Source organism: Rhodofomes roseus (assembly GCF_022264815.1).
Source record: "Rhodofomes roseus strain CIRM-BRFM 1785 chromosome Unknown C8Q71scaffold_12, whole genome shotgun sequence".
Taxonomy (NCBI): domain Eukaryota; kingdom Fungi; phylum Basidiomycota; class Agaricomycetes; order Polyporales; family Fomitopsidaceae; genus Rhodofomes; species Rhodofomes roseus.
Window position 1 is genome coordinate 351,983 of NW_025952968.1, and position 18,030 is coordinate 370,012.

Sequence of the window (18,030 nt, forward strand, 5' to 3'; positions counted from 1 at the left end):
GAAGTGTCGTACCATGCCCTATTGTTCCAAGGAGTGGTAAGTTGCTACAACAAGCATGAACTTGAGTCAGAGGCTCTTTCAATGGCATGCTGTTACGAGACACTGTTCTGATCCTTTGTCCCAGTCAGGTCGCCGATTGGAAGAAACACAAGAAGATCTGGTGTGATATGGCAAATTAAGCTGTATATGCGACACTACTGACGAGGTTTGGTTGGCAAGTTATGTATACATGCGCGACGGGGCGCTCGGTTCCACCGCTATGAACGCGGGCGGGGGCAGCTCGAAGGGCAAAAAAGGCCGAGGTGCTCGTACCAGGTATGTACTTGGGCCCATCCGAGCCTACTCGAATCGTACTGACGTATATCGTATAGGGCTGATGTGATGAAAGACATGTCTACCTGGGCTCAGGAGCACAACGGGTCCGCTTTCATGTTCTAGCTCAGCCGGCATCAGCTCACTTAAATTATCGCAGAGATACGCTCACTATAGCCTGCTGGCAAGCCATGGATCTGGTGAAGGACATCCGCAAGGCCGACACGCACTTCCTGGGTGTCACTCTCCGGAAGAACGAGGACTGGACGAACGTCCGCGCCATGTACAAGCTCGTGGATGCGCAAGTCCTTCCCCTCACACTTGTCGCCCAGAAGTACGCGACCGTCGCGGACGCCTACGACGAGCACCCCGTGGATGTCATTGATCAAGTTCTAGGAGCGGACAAGCGAAGGCGCCTCGCTGACGGTGGTCTCGGGTCCGTGCTCGTGATGGCATTCGAGCTATCGCCGGATGAGAACATGACTGTCGAGGAAGCGGTACTTAAGGTGGGATATCATGTCGTCCTCGTGTGCTATGACCAACACAAAATCTTCAGAAAAACACACCGACCTTGCAACCGCTAGGACTGTTTCAAGTGCACAAGGACTCATTCAGCCGCCGCGTAGGTTGCGCTGCGATATTAATCGCGACGCTGAGTCTGACGCCTATGCTCACAGCCGCAGATGTTCGCCAGCTTCTGGAAGCAGAGCTTGAAGAACGCGTTGGACGGCGGTGCCTGGGACCCCGTGTTCAGGCCCTGGCCTGCGGCCCAGTCCTGAAGGCGCCTTGAGGCCTGAACTACATTTCTTAAAGAACGATGATGCTGGCAGCGACGAAGTCTACAAAGAGAATGCAACATATTGTGTATCATGCCTTCGATTCGTGTCATAAACTGTACTAACAATTTCCCTCTGTACCATACCCATCGTGACGCATCCAACCTTTTCGCTCTACCACATTCCCTTCTGCCCCATGTATGTCATCGTATAACAACGTGTGTCCCGACAGTGCCGAGGCGCCATTGTGCATATCTGCTGCAATATGTACTCGCTGCGGCCTGCTTCAAGTTGATCGAGTTACTGGCAGGGATGGGCGCCAAAGTGTCTCCTTGCGCCACCCACGCGAATTGATAGCCACAGACGCGTCGCGCGCGCGGTGCATCTCTTTCTCCAGCCTCGGCCTTCATCATCTCGCCGTACCTCCGCCTTTCGCACTCATTATTGTATCACCTGCTTTCGAAACCTTCCAATATGAGCCCTTCTCTATCCGATGCTTCGGTTCTCCCAAAGCCGGGCAACACCGTCTGCGCCGCCTGTCAGAAGGCGGCGGCACCCGGGGAGACTCTGAAGCGTTGCCAAAACTGCCGCAGTGCGCCGTACTGCTCTAAGGAGTGGTGAGAGTTTGCAGATCGAACTACCATACAAATCGGCTCCATATATGCTATGACGGGACGTCTTTCTGAGGCTTTCAACTTGTCCCAGCCAGGTCGCAGATTGGAAGAAACACAAGCGAATCTGGTACGCTACAGCAGAGTGACGTACATCTGGAACCCCTTTACTGACTTCTGTGATGGAAAGCTCTGTATATATGCGCGATAGCGCGCTCGGCTTTACCACTACGAATGTCAACGACGACGGCTCGAAGGGCAAGAAAGGTCGAGCCGCTCGTACGAGGTGTGCACTTCGCCTATCCGAACGCACTCGACTTGTAATGACATATGCTCTACAGAATCGAAGTGCTTCAAGACCTGGCTATCTGGGGCCAAGCGCATAACGAGTCTGCGCTACCTTCTAGCCCATTTGAGACTCACATACCCAGACCATTACAGAGACACGCTCACCATAGCCTGCTGGCAAGCAATGGACCTGCTGAACGACTTCGGCAAGGCCGAGACTCACTTCCTTGTGATGACGCTCCGCAAGAATGAAACCTGGACGAGCCCTCGTACCATGTACAAGTTCGTGGATGCCCAGATCCTCCCAGTCACGCTCCTCTCCGAGAGATGCAAGCCTGTGCCTGGTGCGGTCCGCGACGGGCGACCCCCTAACTTCATCAAGGGCCCGGACAAACTCAAGCACGACTTTCCCGCTGCCATTGGCTGCGCTCTTGTGATGGCATACGAGCTCGAGCCGGATGAGAATATGACTGTTGAGGAAGCGTTCATGAAGGTCGGCCATCACCTCTGCGTCGCGGCGCTCGTAATCTCATCAGTTCTCATCATACCTAGAAAAACTCACCGGCCTATCAACCGATACCTCTGTGGCAAGAACACAAGGACAAGTTCAGTCGCTATGTAGGTACAAGCTCTGTGATCGGAATATTGCTGAGCGTGATGCATATATTGCTAGCCGTCCTTCTTCCCGAGTTTCTGGAAGCTGTGCTTGAAGAATGGGATGGATGGTGGAGGCTGGTCCCCCATCTTTGAGCCCTGGTCTCCTGCCCAGTCTTGATCATCGAGCCATTGGAATCTACAACGGTAACGCTAGATGAAAGTAATGACCATCAACCCGCAGCTCATTCGACCACCCGTGTATCATGTTACAACTTCATACCAACCGTAGAATCAGGCCGTCCCGATGCCTCCTGTTCCAAGTTACCCTGTCCCGTGTCTACGTTTCTGTCCTCTCTGTGTATAATAGCCGACGCCACGATGTCGAGACGCTGTAGCTGTAATTAGATCCATGATTTACCTCGTAGCGCATAATCACAATACGTGCACCCATTTAGGCTGAGGAGCGCTACATTGAGTCGACGCATTATTTCATAGGGTGCGCAAGATGAGATGGGATTGTACAAGCTTTTGCTACTGTACCGAGCATCGTTACCATCCTCGCGGTCCCCGCACCTCGACATCCAAGCACTTTCTCAATGCCTCCCTCGTCTCGCCTACCTCCCACTCCGCCTCTCCGCCAGTGCCGCCAAAACTCGGCCCAACACAAACCTTTCCAATGGCCTCGAAGAGGTCCTCCAGGATCCATGTCAATCGCGGACCTGTCAACTCAATCGCAGGTTCGGAGTTGACCTCGAGCAGGTACACTTGGAACTTCCGCTTGGCGGTGGGTGAATCGGCGTGCGTAACGAGAAAGTCAACGCCGAAGAGCTCGAAGGCATTGGGGAGAGCCTGTGCAGTGGATCAGTGTTGAACACTGGACGGAAAGCAGACATTGGGGAAATATTCACCTGGAAGTGAACACTCATGCTAAGTGCTGCCTTGAAGGTCTCGCCCAGGACCTCTGCAATCTGTGACTCGATATCCTCCACATCTGCAGCCGACAACTGTTCGAACTGTGGTGCCGGAGGCATCTGCTGGGCCTTGCTTGCTGCTCGCAGCTCTTCAGCGCCCATCATCTCTCCCATTGCTCGTGGAGGCCTGGGCTGTCGCGGTCGAGCTTGTGCTGGCTGAGCCGTCGCCACCGGGGAAGAGAGGACGTGACACCCGATGAGCTCGTCAAGTAACCTCACACCGGCCTCTCCACGGTCCGTCTGCAAAGAAGTGTTCGTGAGGTGCGCCGCAAGATCCTCATTCACGTAGTCCGCCGTCGACTTCTCCGATGCGGACCCCGGGGCAGTATAAGGCACAGCCGAGAAGAGTGCGAGCATGCGGGTATACATGTAGACCGTTAGGGCCCCGGATGCAACACAGTAGACGCGAAGGTGGAACTAGTCCAGCATGAGCAGCTTTGCGCAGGCACGAGCGTAGTAAAGCTGACTTTGTGCCCATGTAGATCCTGAGGCTGAGGCTTGGGGTTGTCATCCATTGGTACCTCCACAGGGTCCATGAGCAAGGGTTTCGAAAGATATTCCTAACACGGTGTCAGCGCAAAGAGATAAATGAGCGAAGTAACGATTCACTTGTATAACAAAGTGCCGCAACTGAGAGGCTGAAACCGCGGTGTCTGGCTTTGTGGAGCCTGCATCTGCGATATCATCCCCTTCCTCATCGTCTTCGTCCGACTCCGGCTCAAACGCCTCGAATATCTGTGTCAATTCGTCCTTGGTGTGGAACAGCCTAATGCCCATGCCACGGTCCGCCATGCCGGGCTTCAGAATCCACCATTTCTTCGTGTCCTCGTTTTGGAGTTCGATACCGAGGTCGTACAAGTCGTCGCTCCACATCTCGTCCAGCTCGTCGGCGAAGCTAAGGTCTATATCCCACGTCTTTGGTACGGCGTGCTGCAGCGGAGAGTCGGTGTGCTTCGTTACATAATTACGGATGCACCGAGAGAGGTAGTGCTTGCGAATCAGGGCTTTGCGGATAATGTACGATGAGGAGAGAACTTTCGATCCTGAGGGCGAAAGATGGGACAGGTCGTGGCTGATAGCATCGTATGTCGACCACTGAAGTAGGTTCCCCGGCGAAGACGCGAGCTGCTCGGATAGACACTCAACGATGGCGGGAGGTTGGTCCAGAGTCGACAGTGCCCTCCGCACGAGCCTGTTTGTCAACGGCGCAGAGGGCCAGGATACGAGGGCAGTGAAAGTCTCCATCGCGTACGAGCGAGAGTCGGAGGACACTGGACAGAGGACGAAGCGAATTTGAAGATCGGCGGGAGGGAGATAAGATTAGATGCACACCGGCGGACCGCCGCGACAGACGCGGCGGACGAGTGATCGTCACCACGCCCAGCCAGCCACCTCCATCCCCGTCGCATCCCCGTCGCATGCCCATCCGTCCCAACACATCCTCGTCTCGCCAGCCCACACTCGACCGACGTGCGGGATGGGGAATGCATACATCTTCAGTCTCCAGCCGACCTTTACGCAGGGATTGATTCTTGGGCAGTTCTCCATTCTCTTCCTCCTCATCCTCATCCTCAAGTACCTCTTCTTCGACACCGTCGCGGATCGCTCCTACCGTGCGTCCTCGTACCAACCAAAACTCGAGAGAGATGAGGATGAGGATATTGCCCTCCTTGCCGAGCGGCTGGCTTCGGGCCTGGACAAAAGTGGGAAGACGGAAGCAGGCAGGTCGGAGAGCGCAGACTGGCTCAACGGCGTCCTGCGGCAGGTACGCTGTAGTATTCACCAAATAGGCTAGCATATACCAACGTGATAACAATTACAGGTGGTAGACTCGTATCGCGTGAAACTCCGTGATGGGTTGTCTGGCGTTGCTGGTGATGAAGTCGCGCGAAAGCGAGTGGAAGAATTCGCGAACAGAGCACGTCCACCAGGGTTCCTGGTAAGTAGTCATGCACAATGATGGCCTCTCAAGCTCAATGATTGCCTGCATATAACAGGACCCCATCAGAGTCCATTCTGTCGACTTGGGTATTTCCGCCCCACGCTTGTCCCGGGCACGTCAAAAGCCTTCCATCTCGCAAACCGCAGACCCCGTACGTCGTTGCACTACGCACTCCAACTGCACACAGCTGAAGCGGTCATTCCCTTGCGTGTTAGGCCATTGAACTTGACATGGACTACGTAGATACCATTTCGATATCCCTTTCTACCTCCGTCCTGTTCAACTACCCGTTCACATCATTCGCTCGACTTCCAGTCTCACTCACAATATCCCTTTCAATTTTCTCCGCTACGGTAAGAGACTCATCTTCACGCCGATTCATCGACTCTTGACATACGCCCCGTAGATATGCTTAACGCCGCCACAGCCCCTTTCACCGCATCCCACGCTCACTATTGCCTTGCCATCTCCTGAGACCGACTTCACGCTGAACCTTCAGACGAAGTCACTTATGGGCAGTCGGGCGAAACTAGCCGACGTGCCGAAGTTGCACGAGCTCATTACGAACCAGGTGCGCTGCTCCTCCTTGCGTGCGTCTGTACTTCGCTGACCTGCTCTGCACATGTGCAGATACGACGAGCCCTCGTAGATAAAGGGACGTTCAAAATCGTGCTTCCGGGACTCGCCAGCGTGGACGAGGTCAAGGAGGACATCAAGAAAGAACGCGAGTTGAACGGTTTGCCTGTGAACTAATGTTCTAGACTCAGCATGATATGTTCCACTATTGTACGAGGGTATTGTAGGTCAGTGAACCTTTCGATCTTGATTGAGATGAGGCTGACGCTTTGACTTCATGGCGTAGAACGCGCAGTGTATTAATGGATGGAGTATTGTACAGCAACAAATACGCCGTGTTGACGAGCCTGCAGGTAGCTCCGTACACTTGGTCCTACAGCAAGCTCAGGTACGTAAGTATGTGGTTACTCGGTTGGATGCACGGTTTGTACTGGGTGCCTCGGGGGAGGACAACCCTGCTGAGTCGCGTTCGCGCTGGTTTTTCGCTCAGTGCCCAGTGCCACGCACAACTTGGCGCGATCCTACCCCAGCCGAGGGACGGTTGAGTGGGAGGCATTGTTGACGATGTCCAATGCAAAGTCGTAAGGCGGATTGCAGCGTTATCAGCATTCGAGCTCGTATGCTGATGTCGTAGTACTACAAATTGTGTATTCTCGTAGGTCTCCAGAAAGATCCATGTAGCTTATCCGTATATATTATAATGTCACGAAAAACAATCGCCATTTCAGAAGAGTTGGTTTCGACATCTACGACTGTCGAGCGCGTTGAACAGTAGACTTGCAGCTTTAGCTAACAACTACCTCCAAGTAATGAATCATGGAATCTCTGTGCGATATCTACGGGGCCGCGTGAACATAAGGTTTCCAAGAATGCGTACGTACCACTGCCATTACGAAGATTTCTGCTTCTTTCGGGAACTTCCCTCCTCCTCGTCCAGTCCACGTTTCTTGTCCACGCGGTGGATCGCACAACTCTCCAACGCATTGTCAAGGGCCACATCTCGCCTCACCAGCTCCATGCCGTAGCACCGGATGGAAAGGGCCCCGCTGCGATACAGTTCCCGTATCAGCTTCCCCACATGCGTCGCACTTCCGCCTTTCGAGCCTGACATTGTGGTTCGCTGTACGATTGCGTTCATGAGGGTGTGCTAAGCCTTTGTTAGATTGAATGATGGATCCGAAAAGCAGATGGACGTACGTTCGGATGAAGCGGACGTAGCTCTTCCTCAGATATGTCCCAGATGCCAACACAGCAGTACATGCCGCCGTATGACCATGCTTTATCCGCCGATTTGCAAAGCAATTGACGTGCAGCGCCCTTCTCGAGTGTCAGCGTGCAGTCCTCAGACTTCCACACATCTTTGTTGGACAGACTGAAACGCCGCGATGCATGAAGTAGGAGACAGCGTTTTTCCCCATCGCGATGCCAGATGATGCTGTCCGGATTGACATGCAGAACTCCGTCGAGGATACTGGTGAACTGGTAATCAGCGGGTATCTGGGGCACGAAGCTCATGATGCTCACGATGGGTCCGGAAGTTCCTATGGGTAGGAAACCCGTCAGGTGTGGTTATGTATGCACAGAGTGAGGTGTACCTACCTTGCGCACGGCTGCCCACAGGTTCAAACCTGCAGGGCTCTCGTATATGCAGAGAGACGGCCGCTCGCTCTTCCCACCGTCCTGAAGCTCGAGGAAGGTAAGGGGGTTCAGTACGTCCTCACCGTCATCGATAGTTTCCTGCTGGTACCATACAGTCATCATCAAGAGTCCCGCAGCGGTCGGATAAGTGTCCCTACACTGTCTGTGTCCGAGGGTGACACCCCCGGGGAGCGATGCTTGTTCCCAGCCGAATCTTGCTTGACCTAAATGGTCAAAGCATCAGGTCTTGACAAACGGTCCAGCGGACGAAAGAGATTGTACCCCCAGAGTCACCTTAACTTCCTCGTATTGGTTCCTCAGTACGGACAGTTCTGACTTCATGCTCCTCACTATTTCTGCCTGACGGGGACTCAGTCACAGTCGGTTTCCCGACAACGAACTGTCCAGCTTACATGCATGCTGAGTTCTTCATCTCGTTCACGCAACGCTTCGTTCAGTTGTCTCCGGAGTGATTCGTACGACGAGAGCTGCTCCGGCGAGCTCGCGGGCGAATGTGATCGTACACCATTCAATTCGAGCGGAAGCTTTTCGTTCTCGTGTTGAAGGCTGCGCATCTGTTCTGTATTCTCGTCCTGTGCAAGTTATCGTAGGGACGTGTCAGGACACTCCGTCCAAGGGAGGTCTCCAGTGTTGTAGGATATGCTTACCTTTTGTCCACCGGTCTGCTCTTTCAATTGCTGTCTCAGACACTTGAGTTCGTTGGCCATCGCCAGAATCACTTCGTTGGTGATGTCCATGGTCTGTAGACGGTAGGACGGTCACGGTGGTCGTACCGGTCCAGGTGAGGGGGCGATATCTGACCAGTGCGCAGCTGCTACATAAGAGTAATTCGCGGTCATTCCAAGTACACCTCGTGTGCACGGAAGCACAGATATGATCCTGAATGCATGTTCTCAAACTACGGATCTAGTCAGGGTCTTGCCTAAGCTCGGGCGGACGTCATGGAACACGTTGTCGGCGCTTCAGCCACTGCCAGTGCCAACTCCGGCGGCCCACTCGTGGCCCACTCCGTCACCGAAAGCGTCTTCTAACTCATGACAGGCATCCTTTCTCTTCAGAGCACAGCAGCCATTGCCAGTCAGGCAGTCAAGCTACTCAACGGTCAAAGTCTCAATGAAACGTGGAGGTCGGCAGCAGCAATTGAACCTTTCGATGCTGATCATATGCGACTACTACTACATGTACATCGTGCCGCGGCGGGGACACTGAACAGTACGGCAATAGTATTATGGCTTTGAACAAGTGATTAAACGCCATTCATACAGGTCGCGCAGACTCGCATCTCGCGAGACTACGGAGGTGAGCGATGTTTCCTGAGCGTGTACGGGTATTTCCAACGCACACATTATTTGTTCTGGCAGACGTGAGTGCAGACGATCAGATCTTCAGAGCGGGACCCGGGTGACACCGCCGCCCTAATCATGGCAGGCCGCACTGACGCCACCGTCACCTCGGTTAAGTTAAGACTGTACTGACAGTAGTCGCCGCTGCCGTGATGTGCTCCGCATCAGTCCCACGCCCGCCCACAGCAATCGCAGGTAAGCGCACTGGCAGAGAGGGTTCCCTTCGCTCTTCTTTCTTGCTCGAAGGTGAGCACCCGCTTAAAAGTTGCAGGTTTTTGACCGCGATAGCTTATACGCGGTGTCCAGTGGACTCTCGGTTCACCGCTACCGTGACAGCATGTCGAGAACAGACGAAATCGCGCGGTTCTTTACAGCTTGCATGGAGGACCCGGCACGTCCAACTCACTGTGCCCGAGTCCTTTGCGCATGCCTTCACGCCCTGGATGGAAGGCGCGATTACGAGCTCTTCGCGCTAGACCTGCCATTCTTCCCGCCTCAATTCGAGGGCTACGAGAGCTTACGCAAGACACACCACGCATACTTGACTGCGTGCGTCACCTTCTTGAGCACGTTACGCTCGAAGGAGGAGCTCGAGGAGCTCGCCGCGTCCATCTCTGTGTGTGCATGTCCGGCTCCGTCGGCCAAGGGGGCGGCAAGGACACTGGTAGCACGGCTGCACCGGTTCAAGCCTGCTCGCCAGTTCACGTTCAGGGACTTCGTGGAAGCGCTCGTTCGCCACTTGGGCGGTATCCTCAATCACGCAGTCGAGACAAAGACAATCAGCGGAGCAGCCGCATCGGGTGGCCTCAAGAGGAATGCGAAGAAGCACGCTGAATGTCGCCTGTGGCCTGTGGGTGCGAGTCAGCTCGTTCCCTCTGGACTCGAGCAGTCGATGCAAGGATACGTTGCTTCCTTCCGATTGTGCCGCGATAGCAGATTCCAAGACACCCTTCTGGTTGTCATGGAGTTCCTTTCCCTCTTTGGAGGACCTGTCCTGCGTCATATCCTCCAGTTCGAGCCCGATTGGGCTTTGCGGATCTCCGCCCTCGTTTGCTATGTTCTCAAAGAGCGTAACGAGACCCTCGGAAGGCCTGTCAGGATGGATATGGAAACGGGCTGGCTTCACACTATCACCCTCATCCTGATGTTCTGCTCGAAGATCAACGAGGAAGGGGAACGGAATCCGCGGGACGTTGCACACTTTGTTACCTGGAATATGTCCGGGGAGAAAAACGGCTCAACCATATTGGTGAACTGCGGCCTACTATTAGTCTGCACCGTCATCCGCCAAGAGATACAGTCCTTCCGTAACGGCACAATTCTCTTCACGAACGAAATCATCGAACGATTCTCCATCCAATCTGCGTGCTTTGCTGCGAGGCTCTACTGTTACAGGCCTCAAGATGACGGACTGGAGTACCACCCCGATATCCTCCGGATGCGAGCAAAGACGGACGCCTTCCTCGCAGACCCTCTTCGCACCGCCTTCGAAGGCTTTTGCTGGGCCGCCCGGCTGCGGCACTGTTGCGCTCCCGAATGCAACGAGACCTTCGCCACCGCGGGACGACCCTTCTCCCGATGTGCGGGTTGCGGCGTCCTGCGTTACTGCTCGCGGGAGTGTCAGAAGAGCGCCTGGAGAAATACGAGGACCCCTCACAAGGATGTCTGCCCAAAGCTGCGTGTGGTGCGCGAACGGACGAAACTTCCGCGAGAGCCGCGAGTCCCGGACCATTTTCGCGACTTGCCACCGTTCATCGATGCATGCAACGCGGATGAGGGTCTCAGGGTGCTGGCCAATGACTGTGGAATTCACATGTATTACTTGATGACCGTGCGGCAGGACTTTGGTGTCGATCATGTTCCGGAGGCATTTCGAGCCCTTTTTGCAGCGACGCCAGACGTCGATGGCGAGTGATCAAGCTCAAGCTCAAGCCAGGATCAAGTCACTATAAATCACAGTTCAATCTCATTAAAACACGGTCTCATCTAGTAGGCTCCCCCATGTAGATGATCATTGACCCCGCATCGGTACGAAGTGTTGTGTGTGTCCGTAAGGCATTGGTATGCCCTGTAATGTACACGATCATTGGCGTAACTCAATGTTCAACGTTCAACGTTCAACGTTCACCTCCAGAATGAAGTTGGGATCACGGTGAGTGCCCGTGTCAATATACTACGTGATCAGCTTCGAGTAATTCAGACAGCCGCAGTTGGGAACACCTGGAGCTTGGTATCTTGAAGGTCATATGCAAATTGTCTGCCGCCTGTGACGCCAATACTTGCCCGACCAGCATGGCCCTGCCTCTGAATATTCCGCGCTGCCATGATAGTAAACACGTTGTCGGATCAGTTCTTCACTTCGCGAGAATCGAGAACATGCATGGTGCTTGGTGCAAGATACACACAGTTGCGGTGTCGACACCAAACCCAGATCACCACGGAATAAGGGAGTGACTCGACGACGAGAAGCAAATTGTCAAATTAAAGATGCCTTGGTAGGCGAGGAACTTGTATACATTCGGGAGAGGTGCTCATCCATATCTCCTTCTCCAGTTCACAGTGGCCATCTCGCTGGCAGGCAGACCATGGATGTCTACTGCATCATGTGCCGATCGGGGTCCCGCCAGTGGTGAGTTGACGAGTATGGCTGGCAGCACGCGAACACTTGCAGACACAGGACCTTGACGCGTCCGTAAAGTCGTCGTTGTTTCTGAAATCGTCATTGAGGCCGAGAAGTTGGGTGATTCATGATCATTCCTGATAGGCCTGACCTTTGTGGACTAATTAGCGGATGGCGGCCGGCCAAACACGCATCACATGTATGTGTATGCAGCTTCTTGGTAACGGACTGACATCTCAAGCGACTCATGCAGCACGCTATGCAACATCCTCATCGATATGAAACAGAGACGGTGTTGTGTATGCTGCCCCTTGATCGGATTCCGTGTAATCGTCGAGTTGCAGGTCAGCGCATCTAATGATGTTCTTGCAACAGCCTGATTCTAGCGTACACATACATCCGCATATCCCAGACGTTCCTTCGATATCATGCGACGGAAATAACAATACAAGTACGACCCCTAGCGGTTGCTATCGAGCAACATGAACACCTTCAAACGAGCCGCGTCCAAGATGGCGAGCCTGGTGAGCTCCACTGTGGCGTCGTATAAGGCCCGCCGAACTGATAGCATCTCAATGCCACCTCTCGATAGACGAGAAAGAATACATCGCAGACTCACGTTCATGCCGTTCCTGTCGAGATCCTGCTGCACATCTTCTTATCCGCGACGAGGATAGATGGCTGTAAAGCATGCTGTACCACACCGTTGCGATTGCGAGGCGAAGAATGCTCGTGTGGACTCCTGCCCCAATTCTTGGTTGCGAGTGTCTGCCGGAGATGGAGGGATGTGGCGCTTCAGTGTGCGGTCCTCTGGACCAACTTACGGCTCTCCTCCAGCATGCCCGCAGATTTCCTGGAGCTCATGATGACGCGAGCGACACCCCAGGATCTTGCCATCTCCGAAGAACCGACATCACTTCCCCTGGACTTACGTCTTACGCTCCGCGACTCAGGTTCGGAACGCCCGGGCAGCCTTGAGGCGTTGCTGCGATTGATCATTCCAGAACACGGCCGATGGCGCGGGCTACGTGTAGTAGCACATTCCTCGAGGTCCCTGGGAATAGCCGCAGCGTGTCTTGCCAAGCTAGCCGTTCCTCGCCTCGAGAACCTAGATATTATCTGCTCAGGCGGACATACGGGACCCAAGGATGGCATACCTCCTCCTGTGTTGGACATCCTCAACGGAGGTGTTCCTTCCTTGCAGCAGATCCAGCTACATGGCTGCGGCTTGTCCCTGTCGACTATCGGCGACATGCGATCCCTGGTCGAGTTCTCGACCGTAGTAGGACCCTACGCCGTGGAAGTAGTCAGGCTGCTTGCCGCAGAAGCCCCTGGTCTTATGCATCTGACGTTTGTCAATCAGTGCGCCGCAAGCTGGCGCCATGAAGAAGATATCGCGAACGTTCTTCATTTCCCTTCACTTCAAAGTATCCGGCTCTGTGGCGCGCCCTACCTGGGCCATTTCCTCCAATACTTGGACGCACCGAAGTTGGCACGCTTGCAAATCGAGGACTTGCGCATCGACGATGTCGATGTCCTGGCTCACTACGTCAGGGCGGTTACGACTCCAGCTGCGGACACCGCGAGATTCCCTCAGTTGCGATGGCTTGGACTCGAGGTCCATGCCGTCTCCGAAACGGCATCAGCACCTGCTCTCGGACATCTATGTCAGCTTGTTGCTGCTTTCCCTCGCATTCAACACCTCACCTTCAGTGGTCCGGATGTTGGCGCATTCGTTCACGAACTGCGCAGCGGCGGACCGAAACCGGCGGGAGTACTCAGTGCTTTTTTGCCCGCGCTGGAGACGTTCAGTCTGTTTGGCTCGCACGACTACGGTTTCCTCTATGAAGTCGCAGCGCTCGCAGAAGCGAGGAAAGCAGCTGGGGTCCCATTGCGCAGCGTCGAGCTGTCCGTAATGATCACGCTGTCGAGAAATAGTCTGCCGCAAAAGCTCTGCAAGATACTGCAGATGCACTTCCGTGGGACGCGTACGACAGGAGTGATGTATCCCAGGGTCGAGACATGGGTACAGAGTACTTATGAACGAGAGGAGCGGCGCACCACTGAATATTTGCATCAGTAGAGGCAAGTCGAATGCGGTCGAATGAGATCCATACCTTTTGACGATACTCATTTGTTTTGCGCATTTAGGTTTCGGAAGCACAAGCCTGTGGGAGACCTGGCACGATGGAAGCCTTGATCAGGGCTCATAGTACTATGGACGTTCACGTTCGTTGAGCATGTCGAGTATATAGTCCAGCCTAGTATGATATGATGGTAGTCTGGTGTCCATTGATCCAGACGAGCCATGGCAGAGGTGCACCGAAGGGTAAGTACAGTAAGTATAGCCCAGTGTCAGCAGGCTGCGTCACTGGCGGCCGCTCGTTCGCGCGAACCACAACCATTCCAAGTCCGTATTGGCTCAGAGGGGCGCCCGTCGTGGTCGAGCGCTTCCCGCATAACTGGGTTCGACACAAACCCCTCGCACGGTCACGGTCTTGCGGCAAGACGACCCGCACAACTTCGAGTTGCTTCACACCAATTCACACACCCCACTCAGCCTTGGATTTGATACATTGCAGCTTGCATGTCAGACAGCGCCGGACCATCCACACCATCTCGAAAGCGCTCTCGCTGGGACATCGAAGACGAGGAGGCCCAGCTTGAACAGGCACAGCAGCCCGTCAAGCGGCGGTCGAAGACGAAGTCAGCGAAGACATCGCCTGCGCCGGAGCAGACTCGGTCTTCTGCAGCCGTCGAACCGCAGCGAACGACGGCAGTGTACAAACGGCCCCCACATAGCATCTTTGTGCCTCCACGGACGTTGCACCCACCACTTATGCCATCGCGCTCCGTGTACTGCTACGAGAGACTCAACTCGATCGAAGAGGGCTCGTATGGCGTCGTCTTCCGTGCGAGGGACAAGGAGACCGGAGATATCGTAGCCTTGAAGAAGCTCAAGCTGGACGAGGAGAAGAATGGGTTCCCGATCACCGCATTGCGGGAGATCAATTCGCTCATGGTGTGCAAACACGAGAACGTGGTGGGGATCCGAGAGGTGGTAGTGGGAGACACGTTGACACAGTACGTGTCAGATGCATCGTGTACCGTAACAGACGATCTGAGCAATGCAATGGAGGGTTTTCATCGTCATGGACTTCATCGAGCACGACCTCAAGACGCTCCTGACCACGATGCCCGCACCCTTCCTGCAATCCGAAATCAAGACCTTGATGATGCAGCTACTCTCCGCGGTCGCGCATTGCCACGAGCGCTGGATCCTCCACCGCGACCTGAAGACGAGCAACCTGCTCATGAACAACCGCGGCACGATCAAGGTCGCCGACTTCGGGCTCGCCCGCCGCTACGGGGACCCGGTCGGGGTCGGGGGACTCACGCAGCTCGTCGTGACGCTGTGGTACCGGTAAGTCCGCCACTGCCTCTCCTGCCGCGTACAACACTATCACCATGCCCGCCCCGACGCAGCGCACCCGAGATCCTGCTCGGAGGCTCGACGTACTCGACGGCCATCGACATGTGGTCCGTCGGCTGCATCTTTGCTGAACTGCTTCTGAAGGAGCCGCTCTTCCAGGCGAAGGGCGAGATCGAGCTGCTGTCGATGATATTCAAGCTCCTCGGGCCGCCGACCACGCACTCGTGGCCGGACTACCACACCCTCCCCCTGGCGAAGTCGATCACGCTCCCGCCGCCACAGCCGCCCCAGCTGCGCCAGAAGTTCCAGTACATCACGGCGGCGGGTATCGACCTCATGTCGCGCCTGTTGACGTACGACCCGGAGATGCGGATATCCGCTGTGGACGCGCTCAAGCATCCGTACTTCAGGTGCGTGGTCGTTCGGATGCTACTTGTGCAGCGTCGAGTCATCTCGTGCACAGTGAGTCCCCACTGCCGAAACACCCTGATCTGTTCAGCTCGTTCCCGTCCGCTGCGGCTGGGGAGAAGTGAGCATCAGTCCTTTGATACGAAGTCCAACATGCTGATACATACGGTATCCACAGGCGCCGCAAGCCATACGAAAGCCCACCAGCGCCCGTTCGTGCTGCAGACTATAATCTACTTACGGACTTCGATCCATAGCAACCTCGTGTCCTCGCACAGCAGAGCCTGGTATGGTAGCGGGTATACCCTGTGTTGGAACATATGGAAACATGCAGTAGTATACAACAGACAACATTTGAGAACTAGCAAGACAGTATACTTTCAGGAGATATCGTTAGTCCGAGTCAAAATCCTCATCTTTGAGCGCAGCAAGGACCTCCCGCATCTTCTTGAAGCGTGCTTTAGTACGAGCGATGTTGTTGCACTTCGCGTAGTACTCCTCCACTTCTTCCAGCGTGAAGCGAAACTCGCGGGCGATGTCGGTGAGGCTCAGACTCGGGTCGACGCATGGTGAGCTTGGTCGTGCCACCTGCTGCGCCTCTTGAGGCTGCGGTACAGGTGCAGGAGGGTCCGCCTGCTGAGCAGGCTCTTCGGAAGCCGCTTCTGACTGGAGCGGGGGACTTCCGCTACCCAAACCCAACGTCAGCGAACTAGCAAACGAATGCAGGGGACGCGCGCACCTCGTCCGCTGCCTCTTGTTCCCCCCCTGGTCCGAGCCCTCCGCCTCCTGCTTGCGCTTCGCCCACGCGGGCTGGGGCGCATGCGGGTCCGCCACGCGGATCTGCCACTCGCTCTCGTCGTCCTCCATCTCCTCCTCCGTCGCGTTCTGGCGCGCGGCCTCCGGGGTCAGCGCGGCCATCGGCGGGTTGGCCTGCGTGCCCGGCGGCGCGGCGCCCACGGGGTACATCACCCCGGGCATCGCGTGCATCGCGCCGATGTTCATGTGCATGAAGCCCTGCGGGTGGCCCACGGGCGCGAGGACTCCCGGGACGACGGGCATCGGCACGGGCGGGAAGTTCTCGAGCTCCTGCAGCTCGGACGCCGCGCTCGACGGCCCCGCGGCCCCGCCCGGCGTGCTGCCCGTCGCGCCCTTCTTCGGCCGGATGCGCCGCGGCTTCTCCTCGGGGGCGCGGACGTAGCCGTATTGGCCCTTCGCGCCGTGCGCGGGTTTCTTCTGCTCGACGATCTCGGAGATCTTGGTGTCGAGCCGCGCGGCGTTCTTCTTGTAGCGTTCGCGCCAGGACTGCCAGGTGTGGCGGGTCACCCAGGCGTACTCGGGGTCAGCTGACTGAGGGGGTGGGGTTAGGATCCGTATGTGCGGTGAATGGATGGTGTGGGAGACGTACTAGTTCGCAGAGCTGCTGGTAGAGCCGGTTGCCCGTCCTTCCACCCGTCTTCTTGTACGGGATCTTCGCTGCGATCCATTCGCACAAATGCCGCTCATCGTCCTCCGTGAACTGTGTCCTCCTGCATCGCGCGTTCATGAGCTACTTCGCAACATAATGTGCATGTCGCGACCTACTCTTCCCCAGGCCGGCGCCCACCCGGGTTCTTGTATACATAAGAGGTGTAGATGACTTGACCCTTCTCGATGCACTTCCTAACCCACAGGTAGGACTCGACGTATTTGTCGGGCTCGTCCTGATACGTCCTGACGAGGTGCTGGAAGATGTCCGTGTTCGGGTCGGCGAGGATGACGCGCGCCGATTGGGCGGAGGCGGTGGGATCGCCACCGGAGTGCTGTGGGAACGCGCGGGCGATCAGCGACCATCGTCACCGCAAGACGCGTACCGCAGCCCGCAGATGAGGAGAAGCGGTGTAGCACATTGCCCATATCACCGGACGGACGACTCACCATGATCCGCGCACTCAGTGTGGCCCTGACGTTGACGTTCGCGATGCTCGAGTCGATGTGCATCCTGATCGGCTGGCCCTCGTGTATGAAGATCTGCTTGAGGAGCATGCCGTGGATCTTGCACGCCTCGACGAAGGTGTAGGGCACGAAGTAGCGGTCGGGCCGCTCGGGGCTCGTCCAGCAGAGGCGGAGGCGTTCCTCTTCTGCAGTCCCGGGCTGGATGAGGATGTACCCCGCGCGCGGGACCTTCGCCTCCACCCTGCCGCCGAGTGCCTGTCCGCCATGGTTCAGCACACGAGTGGACGGGGACGAGAGGAGGAACGCACGGCGACGGTCTCGCAGACGTCAGCCTGGATCTCGTGGGGGATGTCTTTCTGGATGAAGAACTTGATGGCCAGCCCATTGCTGTCCTGGAAGATGGGCTGTGGCGCGGTGGTCAGCAGGGCCGGCGGGAAGCGGACGGAGACAGACCATGGCGGTGGTGGCGGCTGGAAGTAACCTTGGGAGGGGGTTAGAGTTCCCGACGCCCTATCAGGTTAGGGTCCTGGTTACCGCCCTGAGTCTGTCACGTGCACTATGG

At 55.9% G+C, this 18,030-nt stretch overlaps 9 protein-coding genes across 9 annotated transcripts; 6 read left to right on the plus strand and 3 right to left on the minus strand.

Annotated features, from left to right (window-relative positions):
• The first annotated feature begins 13 nt into the window (after positions 1–13).
• On the plus strand, positions 14–1,478 carry C8Q71DRAFT_762935 (uncharacterized protein). The gene is made up of 5 exons (XM_047923963.1): positions 14–315; positions 372–419; positions 473–818; positions 869–934; positions 990–1,478. Exons 1-5 carry the CDS (start codon positions 230–232, stop codon positions 1,089–1,091), a joined length of 648 nt encoding a protein of 215 aa, XP_047778029.1. The 5' UTR covers positions 14–229; the 3' UTR covers positions 1,092–1,478.
• A 17-nt stretch (positions 1,479–1,495) lies between these two features.
• Positions 1,496–3,002, plus strand: C8Q71DRAFT_762939 (uncharacterized protein). The gene is made up of 7 exons (XM_047923964.1): positions 1,496–1,705; positions 1,794–1,829; positions 1,890–1,985; positions 2,041–2,088; positions 2,141–2,480; positions 2,540–2,605; positions 2,661–3,002. Exons 1-7 carry the CDS (start codon positions 1,563–1,565, stop codon positions 2,760–2,762), a joined length of 831 nt encoding a protein of 276 aa, XP_047778030.1. The 5' UTR covers positions 1,496–1,562; the 3' UTR covers positions 2,763–3,002.
• A 32-nt stretch (positions 3,003–3,034) lies between these two features.
• Positions 3,035–4,851, minus strand: C8Q71DRAFT_762941 (tubulin-tyrosine ligase). The gene is made up of 4 exons (XM_047923965.1): positions 4,165–4,851; positions 4,023–4,115; positions 3,493–3,972; positions 3,035–3,433 (listed from the first exon to the last, which is right to left on the minus strand). The coding sequence occupies exons 1-4, from the start codon at positions 4,798–4,800 to the stop codon at positions 3,134–3,136; spliced, it is 1,509 nt and encodes a 502-aa protein (XP_047778031.1). The 5' UTR covers positions 4,801–4,851; the 3' UTR covers positions 3,035–3,133.
• Positions 4,852–4,917: 66 nt separating this feature from the next.
• C8Q71DRAFT_811139 (maintenance of mitochondrial morphology protein 1) lies at positions 4,918–6,477 on the plus strand. Its single transcript, XM_047926057.1, has 7 exons — positions 4,918–5,320; positions 5,378–5,494; positions 5,553–5,648; positions 5,713–5,850; positions 5,904–6,068; positions 6,128–6,300; positions 6,360–6,477. Exons 1-6 carry the CDS (start codon positions 5,033–5,035, stop codon positions 6,248–6,250), a joined length of 927 nt encoding a protein of 308 aa, XP_047778032.1. The 5' UTR covers positions 4,918–5,032; the 3' UTR covers positions 6,251–6,300; positions 6,360–6,477.
• Positions 6,478–8,674, minus strand: C8Q71DRAFT_762945 (uncharacterized protein). The gene is made up of 8 exons (XM_047923966.1): positions 8,380–8,674; positions 8,125–8,304; positions 7,994–8,071; positions 7,870–7,935; positions 7,673–7,813; positions 7,598–7,614; positions 7,271–7,544; positions 6,478–7,220 (listed from the first exon to the last, which is right to left on the minus strand). Exons 1-8 carry the CDS (start codon positions 8,467–8,469, stop codon positions 6,963–6,965), a joined length of 1,104 nt encoding a protein of 367 aa, XP_047778033.1. The 5' UTR covers positions 8,470–8,674; the 3' UTR covers positions 6,478–6,962.
• A 384-nt stretch (positions 8,675–9,058) lies between these two features.
• Positions 9,059–11,125, plus strand: C8Q71DRAFT_89855 (uncharacterized protein). Its single transcript, XM_047928776.1, has 2 exons — positions 9,059–9,321; positions 9,382–11,125. The coding sequence occupies exon 2, from the start codon at positions 9,413–9,415 to the stop codon at positions 10,988–10,990; it is 1,578 nt and encodes a 525-aa protein (XP_047778034.1). The 5' UTR covers positions 9,059–9,321; positions 9,382–9,412; the 3' UTR covers positions 10,991–11,125.
• Positions 11,126–12,916: 1,791 nt separating this feature from the next.
• Positions 12,917–14,115, plus strand: C8Q71DRAFT_762951 (uncharacterized protein). Its single transcript, XM_047923967.1, has 2 exons — positions 12,917–13,758; positions 13,813–14,115. Exons 1-2 carry the CDS (start codon positions 12,948–12,950, stop codon positions 13,893–13,895), a joined length of 894 nt encoding a protein of 297 aa, XP_047778035.1. The 5' UTR covers positions 12,917–12,947; the 3' UTR covers positions 13,896–14,115.
• Positions 14,116–14,282: 167 nt separating this feature from the next.
• Positions 14,283–15,793, plus strand: C8Q71DRAFT_709486 (Pkinase-domain-containing protein; the record flags this gene model as incomplete). The annotated part of the gene is made up of 5 exons (XM_047920687.1): positions 14,283–14,779; positions 14,835–15,119; positions 15,182–15,538; positions 15,592–15,657; positions 15,715–15,793. The coding sequence occupies 5 exons, from the start codon at positions 14,283–14,285 to the stop codon at positions 15,791–15,793; spliced, it is 1,284 nt and encodes a 427-aa protein (XP_047778036.1).
• A 136-nt stretch (positions 15,794–15,929) lies between these two features.
• On the minus strand, positions 15,930–18,002 carry C8Q71DRAFT_836370 (uncharacterized protein; the record flags this gene model as incomplete). Its single annotated transcript, XM_047926442.1, has 7 exons — positions 17,922–18,002; positions 17,777–17,872; positions 17,451–17,723; positions 17,118–17,335; positions 16,938–17,062; positions 16,276–16,879; positions 15,930–16,110 (listed from the first exon to the last, which is right to left on the minus strand). Exons 1-7 carry the CDS (start codon positions 17,922–17,924, stop codon positions 15,930–15,932), a joined length of 1,500 nt encoding a protein of 499 aa, XP_047778037.1. The 5' UTR covers positions 17,925–18,002.
• Between the last annotated feature and the right edge of the window lie 28 nt (positions 18,003–18,030).